Source organism: Leopardus geoffroyi, chromosome A1 (genome assembly GCF_018350155.1).
Source record: "Leopardus geoffroyi isolate Oge1 chromosome A1, O.geoffroyi_Oge1_pat1.0, whole genome shotgun sequence".
Lineage (NCBI taxonomy): Eukaryota > Metazoa > Chordata > Mammalia > Carnivora > Felidae > Leopardus > Leopardus geoffroyi.
Window position 1 is genome coordinate 195,615,828 of NC_059326.1, and position 10,547 is coordinate 195,626,374.

Here is a 10,547-nt window from a genome sequence, read left to right on the forward strand (position 1 = left end):
GCAGAACCGAAACTCTGTACCCATTGAGCAATAACCACTCATTCCCCCCTCCATGAACCCAGCATGCTACTTTCTGACTCTCTGAATTTAACTACTTCAGGCACCTCATGTAAACGGAGTCACACAGTATGTGCCATTTTATGACCGGCTTATTTCACTCGGAATAATGACCTCAGGGTTCATCCATATTAAGGCATGTGTCAGAATTTCCTTTTGTTTTAAGGCTGAATGATATTCGTCGTACATATATACCGTCTTTGTTTATCCATTCATCCATCACTGGACCCTTGGGTTGCTACTGTCTTTTGGCTTTGGAAATAATGCTGCTATGAATATCAGTTCCAGCCCTTGCTTCCGGTATGTTGGGATATACTCAGAAGTGTCATGCCTTTCTTCTTTATGTTCATGTTCCTCTTTCTCCTTCTTCTCTCTTTTTATGCTATGATGCTTCTGTAGGTTCTTCCCCTGGAAAACAAGATGAAGGATGCCCGCCGCTTCCCAGCCATCCTGTCTTTGGGAATGTCTATCATCACTGCCCTGTACATTGGCATCGGGGCCCTGGGCTACCTGCGGTTTGGAAACGACATCAAGGCCAGCATAACCCTTAACCTACCCAACTGCTGGTAACTTCACAGGCCCTCAGGTGTGGGGGACGTGGGGCTGGGTAGAAATGTGTGAGTTACTTCCTCCTGCCTTCCACAGATGGCAACTGAGGCCTACAGGGCCTCCACAGCGAGAAGCAGAACTGTCGTTGGCACCCTGGGCTCTGGTTTCTCTGTCCAGGGAGCTCCTCTTTGAACAACGGCCTCCCGTGTTGAGTGAGGCCTTGATAGCTTTAGTATGGAGGACAGGATTTAGGAAGAGAGAGAAGTGACAGTCCTTGGTCACCCAAGGAGAGAAGGGAGGGGCCCTCGGGGAGAATAAGAGGCAGAGAAAGGAGTCGTTGGGTAGCAACACTCATTTCCAGCGACACTTCCTAAGGCCTATGCTACCAAGCCTTCCTTGCCACAGCCAAGGGTATACATCCTCCCAGTCAGAGTAGGAGAAAAAAGTAGTGAAGCAAGGACCAATTTGGGACGACCACTGTGAACATTTTATGTTCAAATGCAACCAATTCATGCAACGGTTAGCTGACCCAGACTTAGCCAGGATTTAAATAGACACATGAACCCATATCGCGTTGTGTGGCACTGTCTCCCACACCCAGGCAGGCCATTAATGACAGGGGGCTTGTCTTTTTAAGGGTCACTTGGAGGCTTCATTTACCTAAATGGGGCCCCTTTCTCAAGTTGATAATGTCATGCATCAAGCATTTCCTGCATGCCAATTACGTGGAGACGCCAGTCTAGGCACAAGGGAGCTGGGAGGCACCGACTGAGTAGGCTAAGATCTTGAACTTCGCTACCTGCCCCAGCTCGTGATCCAGCGAGGATGGGGGAGGGATAGGTAGTGTACAGACACAAATGGAACAGAAAAAGGAGCCCTCCAGAGCAGCAAAGAGGCTTTGGGAACCTTTGAGGAAAGAAATCCATCAGAACGGGAATCTTTTTGTCCAACAAGGCAGCTCTGTCCAGACAAGGATGACTCTGTCACTCATGGGCCCAAGTCTCTGTTGCGCCACCTTCTAGCTTGTGGTCATGGGTGGTTTCCTCAACCTTTCTGACCCTCAATTTCTTCATCGATAATGCAGAGTTTCCCTGGGGATTAAGTTGGGCATGTCTAAAAATATCTGGCGTGCAGTACATCTCAAAAGATGGGAATTTCAAAAAAATCAATGGGATTTGGACAGGTGGAAATGGAGTAAAGTGGTGTTTCAGGCAGAAGGACTAGTGAGAACAAGAAACTCAGAAATGTGGAAGTTAGTCTAAGGAATGGCTCCCAACACACACACACACACACACACACACACACACACACACACACTCATTTCTTAAGTATGTGAGATGAGCTACCACATTAGTGGACTAAAGGAAAAAGTCCTATCTCCATAGGTCAAAACAGCCTTTGGTAAAACCCGACACACTGTCTCTGCCTCAGTCCAAGGCCTACAAGGGTTACTTTCACCCCCAGCCTGCACACAACCCTGTTTGTAGACCGCGTCTTCCTGCAAGGGTTCGGGACTCTGCAGTTCTCTCAACCCACTAGAAGCATTTGTTGAGGGCCTGTTATGTGCCAAGAGCTCTGGGGGAATCCAGAGCATTGCTAAGGACTGACATTAGATCACAAGGGACGAGAGTATTTTAGACCCAGGGTTTTTGGTCTTCACCACTTAACACTTCTGTCTCCCTGCACGGGGTACCTGGCCTGAGCCTGTAGTTCCTAAAACCTAAACTTGACCATCAAGTGATAGTGGCTTGTGAAGGTGTTACATGTAACCATGCTCAAGATTCTATTTGGAGATGACCTGTTTCCATTCGAATTCGTGATACTTTATTCTTTAGTTTTCACTGCATGCTCTGCTGTGACTCCCTCTTAGCTCCAAGAAGCCCCCTGCCCATCATGTTGACAAGGAAACTGCAGCCCTGGGGACTATCCCAAGGTCAGAGGTTAATGTTCCTAGGGCCCAGGCATCAGAGCACCGTGGCCTCAGGGAGCATTGCTCTGCTTTGTCCCGCAGGCTCTACCAGTCGGTCAAGCTCTTGTACATCGTGGGTATCCTGTGCACTTACGCCCTACAGTTCTACGTCCCTGCAGAAATCATCATCCCCTTTGCCACCTCGCAGGTGTCAAAGCGCTGGGCACTGCCTCTGGACCTGTCCATCCGCCTCGCCATGGTCTGCCTGACATGTGAGTACAAGGCACAGCAAAATGGTGCTCTTTCCCAGAGGGCTATCAGGAATCAGCCAGCTGGTAAAGGATAATCATGATAACCAGCATTGTTTGAGCACTAATTGTATTTCAAGGACCATGCTTTACAAGTAGCAACTCATGTAAGCCTCAGGGACAACCTAATTCTTACAGGTACCTAGTTAGATTCGCAGGTGTCCAGCCTGAGGGAGTGACACAGCTTGTTGAACAGTAATCATCATCATAAGAACTGATATTAAATACCTACTGTGTACCAGCCACTGTGCTCTTTTTTTTAATGTTTATTTATTTTTGACAGAGAGAGAGAGCGAGCATGAGTGGGGGAGGGGCAGAGAGAGAGGGAGACACAGAATCCAAAGCAGGCTGCAGGATCCGAGCTGTCAGCACAGAGCCCGGCGCAGGGCTCAAACTCATAGACCGTGAGGTCATGACCTGAGCCGAAGTTGGACACTCAACCGACTAAGCCACCCAGGCACCCCATAGGCCGTATTTCATAGTATTTTATTCAGCCCCGCAGGAACCCTAATGAGGTAGGACTATGATACACTTCACTTTACAAAGGAGAAAACTGAAGCAGGGAGCAGTAAATAATTGGCCAGGAGGTGCCAGAACTTGGATTTGAACCCACATCATCTGAGTCCAGAGCCAACACCCTCCAAGACAGAGGTTTGTGGCCAGTGAGTCTAATCGGACAGCAGAGGTGTGTTGTTTGATCCTGAGTGTTGTACAAATGTCAGCCAACGTTTAAAATGTCTGAGATCTGATATACATCCAGACTTCTAACATTGGGGTGGGGGGAGGAAACAAAATGATTTGGCAAGCCTAGGCTCACGTTCCCACTGGCAGCAGTGAGCTGGACTTGCCCCCTGGGCTTCAGCTGGCCGCGGTCACCCCCTGGCAGCCCTCCTCATGCTCCAGGCCCCATGATCCAGGGCACCCCATCTGTGCAGGTGTTTTAGCAGGGGCGAAGGAGATGACAGAGATTTCTGTGTGGAGTGTGGTATTCCCCAGCTATCCCTAAGTCTCCTTTAACGTTTTATTTTTGAGAGAGAGAGCGCGCGCGCGCACAAGCAGGGGAGGGGCAGAGAGGGAGGGAGACACAGAATCCGAAGCAGGCTCCAGGCTCTGAGATGTCAGCACAGAGCCCAATGCAGGGCTTGAACCCACGAACCGTGAGATCATGACCTGAGCGGAAGTGGGACGCTTAGCCGACTGAGCCACCCAGGCACCGCTCTAAGGTTCCCTTTAATTGTGATTCTAAGACTCCTTCTCAGGGAGATTCTTGCTTCTTGCTGTACTAGACCAACCTATGCAATTCAATGGACACTGGTTTTCTTTCTTTAAAGTGATCTGTCCCCAGTTTACCCCAGGAAGCAGGGACACTACCATTTGGAACCTTAGAGATCAAGGACTTTGTCCTCGAAGATAGGAGTTCCTGAGGCCTCCAGCTTCTGAATGCATTGCCTCAATCAGCACAAATGAGGAAACAAATTGAAGTAACAATAAAGATAACTTTTCTAAGGGCTTTACATCAATTAACTCTGTTATCTAGGGACATAAACCAGTTTAAAACTTTAACACCGCCTGCAGTGTGCGCCATGCTACCTACAAAGATAGATAGCATTTATCCCCATTCTGCAGAGGAGGCAACAGGCTGAGAAGGAGGTTAGGGACTTCCCCAAGGCCACACAAGGGGAAGCCAGAGCCCTGCCTTCCAGACCTGTTGCGGTTCTGATACACCACACTCCTCCACAGCAGGCCCGGGGGAGGCTTTTGGGCTTTCTTGGTGAAAATCTGCCAACAGGTCAAACAAGGAATGCAGAAGCCCACACCTGTAAGATATCCTACTAAAAAATGGATAAGTTCAAAATCCTTAGCTTCTAGTGTTTGTTAGATATTTTGTGACATGGATGTAAAACCTGGAGAAGATACTCTTTTAATGAGCCCCTGCAATCTTGTTCCAGCTGAAGACCCCTTTCCCCTATAAATAATTCCACATTCTAATTGTTTGCAAGTAAGAGGTGCTTATAGTTGTGTTAAATATTAAAATGTTAGCTCTAAAAAGTTCTTTTAATTTAATTTATTTTTTAAGTTTGCTTCCAAGTTAGTTAGCATCTAGTGCAACAATGATTTCAGGAGTAGATTCCTTAGTGCCCCTTACCCACTTAGCCCATCCCCCCCTCCCAAGGTGTGTGTGTGTTTAATTTCTGTCTTTTTGTACATTGATGCGTCCCAAACAGATGGGACAGTTCCCAGCACTGATACTTAATATTATTTATTGAGTAAGAGCTTAATCATTGTTGAATAATGGAGGATTCAAAGTGTGCCTCGGTGGCATAAAAATTATTTTAAACTAAATTTGAACAAACAGCAGCCACAGGGAAGGGAAAAATAAACCCTTGCCTAAACGTCCATTGCTGAATTAAGAGGGATCCCAGAAGAAGTACAGCCTCTATAGATCCCCTCTCTGGAAGGTTTTCAACCAGAAAAAAAGACTAACCATCATCACAGACAAATTCCTTAAATAAATGATAGGAACCAGTTACGACTTCCACTTTTTCTTACATAGATGCTCTTTCTGCCCACTCCTTTCATCCTATGAGACAGGCATGTGGACCCCTATCTTTGGCTTTTCTGGGAGGAGCCAACTCATCTGAAGGTTTCCTAACCCTAAATACTGTCTTTTGTCCGGTTAATCCATTGTCAGTTCATCCCCAGCCTCTGCCTCCCCTTGCCCCCACCCGGCCTAAGTAGGCAGAGGGAAGATTTCTCTTCCCAATAAATATGAACGCATATTTTAGAAAAATCATTAAAAACACACCAAATTTTTTTAAGTTTATTTATTTTGTGTGTGTGAGAGGGAAATCCCCAGCAGGCTCTGCAGAACCTGACGTGGGGCCTGAACCCACAAACCGGGAGATCATGACCTGAGCCGAGGTCAAGAGTCAGACACTTAGGCGACTGAGCCACCCGGGGGCCCTGAGACACGCCAGATTTTTAATGTGTAACCTCTAGTGAATATGATCAGAGTATTACAGGACTTTCGATGTTTTACTTATGCAATTAAATGTGAGAAACAACTGGTTTGTGTTTTAAGAAAAGGATTTTAAAACCAAACTTGAAAAACTTGGCTAAGTCCCAAAAATCCATGCATCGCATATCATCTCCTGCAGGCACCTTGGCCATCCTCGTCCCCCGCCTGGACCTGGTCCTCTCCCTGGTGGGGTCCGTGAGCAGCAGCGCCCTGGCCCTCATCATCCCGCCCCTCCTGGAGATCACCACCTACTACTCGGAGGGCATGAGCCCCCTCACCATCGCCAAGGACGCCCTGATCAGCATCCTGGGCTTTGCAGGCTTTGTGGCAGGAACCTACCAGGCCCTGGACGAGCTGATCCTCTCGGGAGGCCCTCTCACCTTTTCCAACGCTACCGTTTTTATTCAGTGAGCATGGCACTGTCCCGTACCCACCAGCGCCTGACTTTTACTGATGTGGATATCTTTTATATGCACTATCTTTATTTTACTGCTTTATCCTTGTTCTGGGCCAAGTCATGGTGAAACAAGCAAAGACTCACTGGCTACAGGGTCTAGATGGTAATTTAAAAATTTGGTTTTGTTATTCCTTTTCTTTCCATCTCTAGCTTTCCATTAAGTCGAGAGCTCTCCCATGGAAGGCTCTTGATTCCATTCAACTTTTGGGCAATTCACGTCGCCTTGAGTGGTGCTAGGCATGAAGAAGCCACCAGGGGGAAACCAAGTGACAGCAACTGGCAGAAGGACGTGCAGCTGGCTAAGGCTGACCCTGATCTGGTAGACCAAGGGTTTCCCCTTTTCCAGATCTGTTCAATGAGCAAAGACTAGGGGAAAGAACCTATAATCCAACAAGGTATGCATGGCTCCTGTGTCAAAATGGGTAGGGCAAAGAGGTCCAACGTTGATGTGCCAATGTGCCAATGGCATGGGGAAGTTGATGTGCCAATGGCACGGGGTAGGGGAGTGGATAATGCCATTACAGTATTTGGCATTATTTACCTCTTAACTCTTGCAACAAGCATTCTCCCTACGGTGTGTCAAGCATAGTTCAAGGTTCTTATAGTAGGTTGCAAAAATGGCCACAGAGTCCTCTTGACAATGTGACTTTGCAGCTCCTCCCATCAAGAGGTGAAATCCATGTCTCTACTCCTTGAATCTGGTCTTGCCCTTGTGACTTATTTGGGCCCGTTGAACATCAGTAAATGCGACGCAAGCAGAGATTTGGTGATGGCTTGTGCATCAGGACTTTCATTTCTCCCTACGCTATGGGGTGAAGATCCCCCAGTGGAAGAAGCCTGAGCTAGCCTACTGGAGGATGAGAAGCCATGTTGCACAGAAACGAATCATCCCAGTTGAGCCCATCCCTCAGATCAACCAGCCTGCCAACTTCTGACACATGAGGGAAGCCTCCTAGACTACATCCAGCTCCAGTCAAGCTGACCCAAGTCGTAAGAATTGCCCAGATGATCCACAGAATTGTGAGAAATAATAAATGTGGTTTTAAGCCATAAGAAGTGGGAGTTTTTATGCAGCAAAAGTTAACTGATACTCTAAAGGAGATATACCAATGAGTGAGAAAGCATCCCTGCCCTCAAAAAAGCTAGTTTACTATTCACCCGGGGGGAGGCAAGGGGGGAAGAATTATAGGTAATCACCTAAGTCGATACCATAACGGGTCCTTATAAGGGCAGAGGGACACTAACTGCTCTTGAGGACAAAGTATGGCTTTCCACAGGTGATGCCATCAAACTGGATTTTGAGTAAAACTTGGGTCTCCTGACACTGAACCTTTCCCTCCTTCCACTCCGACCTGCTTCCTTGACAGTCCTGGGCCTTTTCTCATGTCTGCGCTCGGCTGACAGCAAGAGCCAGCCAACCTGAAACACCAGCTCAACCTTCCAGGTAGCGTTTGCTCCTCCATCCCTAAAATTACTAAAACTGGGAAAGTGCCCCCAAATAACTGAGTAGATATTAGAAGCAGGTCTATAGTCCCAAGGGAGAGAGTTTCCCATTGGACTTCCTGTAATTTATGGGAATGACCCATGCTTGTTTCAGTCTTCGTTTTAAGACGGTGTTTGAAAGGCCCTTTCTTGCTTCTTTTCAACCGTGATCCTCCCTATATGGCCTAGGGAAGATATTGGGGGAGTGTCTGCCCTAATTCCTAAATCCTGGTCTGCTCCTTTTGTGTGTTACTTTCTATCTGCTAGACTTCAGGAAGGTACTTCATGAGCGCTAGCCTTGCTCAGGTGGGAGGAGGGCCAGCAGGCCACACCCACATCCCATAGTCTGTCTGCAGAGTTCCTGTTGGGAGGCAGCACACCCTTAGCCTATGCAATGGTACAAAACCTACCTGGCCAGGGAGCTGGCTCATCACTTCCACCCTGTACTTCTCTGTTTCATCAGCAGACCCAAAGTTCTCCCACTGACTGGCTCAGAGCTGTGGCAAAGCGTTCTTCCTCTCTCTGAGCTCGCCTCTCCCACCATATTCCACCATCACCCCAACCAACCTTGCTAAGTTTAAGATTGTCCTGTTATTAAAAAACTGTCACACTCCTTGTCCAGGCACAAACCCCTACAGTGTAAGATGCTCAGGCTAATCTTATCACTTAGGCTAATCTGGCTAAAGCTCAACTTTGCAAAGAAAAAAAATTTTTAGGGGCGCCTGGGTGGCTCGGTCGGTTAAGTGTCCAACTTCAACCTAGGTCATGATCTTGCGATTCATGAGTTCCAGCCTCACGTCAGGCTCGGTGCTGACAGCTCGGTGCCTGGAGCCTACTTCCAGATTCTGTGTCTTCCTCTCTCTGCCCCTCCCCTGCTCATGCTCTGTCTCTGTCTCTCAAAAATAAATGTTAAAAAAAATGTTTTTAAAGAAAAAAAAATTTAGTAACATAGATGTAACTGATCAAAGTAAGCTAGTGAGACTCGTTAGTCATTGTCGGCAACACTAAAAAAATACCAAGTATTAGAACTGTGTCTGAGTGTGAGGATATTAAGGGTTTTTTTTGTTTGTTTGTTGGTACTGGTTTGCACACACACACACACACACACACACACACACAGGCTCTCCACCCTCTCCTCATCCCAACTGATTCTTTTAAGTTTCAGAGCTTGTGCTTGAATCAAGAATCATGGAAAACCCTTTCTTCCTTCCCTCACTGAGCGCTTACTGTGTTTTACATGGGATTATCTCCCTAATCCTTACAACCACCCTGTGAGATATGTACTGTCATTGTCCCTATTTTCGGGTAAGGAAACAGGCTTAGAGATATGAAGTGAGTTGTAGGTGATCAAGCATGCGGTGACAGTTGGGTTTAGGACTCACACAGTTGTGCACAACACCTTTGTAGGGCCCAAGAGAGGGCGCAAATGGTGGTGGTCAAAATGAAAGAAAGCAAAAATGTGTCCAGTGAAACAAGCCAGTCACCAAAAGACAAATGATGCATTGTGTCAGTTTTATGAGGTACCGGGAGTAGTCAGACTCATAAAAACCCAGAAGGGCGGGGGTGGGCTGGTGGGTGGAACAGGCGGCTATTGAATGGGTACAGACGTTCCGTTCTGCAAGAAGAAAAGAGGGTTGGAGATCAGTTGCACAAGGCTGGGATCATTTAGCATTACTGAACTGCACACTTAAAAATGGTTAAGAGGGGGCGCCTGGGTGGCGCAGTCGGTTAAGCGTCCGACTTCAGCCAGGTCACGATCTTGCGGTCTGTGAGTTCGAGCCCCACGTCAGGCTCTGGGCTGATGGCTCAGAGCCTGGAGCCTGTTTCCGATTCTGTGTCTCCCTCTCTCTCTGCCCCTCCCTCGTTCATGCTCTGTCTCTCTCTGTCCCAAAAATAAATAAACGTTGAAAAAAAAATTTAAAAAAAAAAATGGTTAAGAGGGTCAATTCGATGTTACGTGTATCACAGGGGTTTTTTTTTTATTACGCATTAAGTTGGTGGCGAGCTGTGTGCAAGTGCTCACGTGTGCGTGAACGAAGCACATCCACGTGTTCACAGTTGTCTTCCCTGGATGGTGGCGGTGATTCTGTCTTCTTTTGGTAGTTTTGAGTTGTGTTTTGCTTGCTTTAAAATGAGCATGGCTTTTGTTATAACCTCTCACTGTCTAGTTTTCTGGTTCCGTGTCATCTCCCTACTTTCCACTGAAGCGCAGACCCCTTGAAAGTGCTCCTTGCTAGCTTGCAGTGCCTGACAGGGTAGGCATACCCTAAGAAGTATTAAAGCAGCGAATACATGCTGTAGGGGAAGAGAATTCTCCATGCGAGAACAAGCCTTTAGCGCATCAGAGGAGGGAGAAGTCTCATTCAACATTCAGAGGAAGGGAGAAGCCCTAAGAGTCGATTTTGCGGCCATACCCAGTTGCCATGGGCAGCACCTGGCCGCCATGATCTTCATACATAGCCTGTCTAGACCATCGCGAATGAACAAGCCAGATACGGCGTGCCCGCAAGTGCGTCTTCGAGACAAGGCTTGCGTGCCCCAACTCCTTCCTTCCTGTTGTGTCAAAATTCGTGAGGTCCTCTTGACCCTTCCCCTCCTTCTATACCCTTCTATACCCCTTCTTCACACCCATCAGCACATCCTCTAGGCTTTGCCTTTTAAAAGTACACAGACTGGGGTGCCTGGGTGGCTCAGCTGGGTGAGCACAACTTCAGCTCAGGTCACGATCTCACGGCTTGTGAGGTCGAGCCCTGCATCGGGCTCTCT

At 47.6% G+C, this 10,547-nt stretch overlaps 1 protein-coding gene across 4 annotated transcripts in view; it reads left to right on the forward strand.

Annotated features, from left to right (window-relative positions):
* SLC36A2 (solute carrier family 36 member 2) overlaps positions 1 to 10,547 on the forward strand; it is a 32,137-nt gene that overhangs the window by 19,827 nt on the left and 1,763 nt on the right. For 3 of the 4 annotated variants that reach the window (XR_006701071.1, XR_006701081.1, XR_006701082.1), the window contains 4 exons: positions 457 to 623; positions 2,618 to 2,787; positions 5,982 to 7,289; positions 7,577 to 7,743. Coding sequence is in view for 1 of the 4 variants with exons in the window: in XM_045436872.1 (XP_045292828.1) it covers positions 457 to 623; positions 2,618 to 2,787; positions 5,982 to 6,253 (609 nt within the window). In the remaining 3 variants the exon portion in view is untranslated. Of the gene's footprint in view, positions 1 to 456; positions 624 to 2,617; positions 2,788 to 5,981; positions 7,353 to 7,576; positions 7,744 to 10,547 lie in introns of those variants that run through there. The other variant, XM_045436872.1, reaches the window with a different exon arrangement.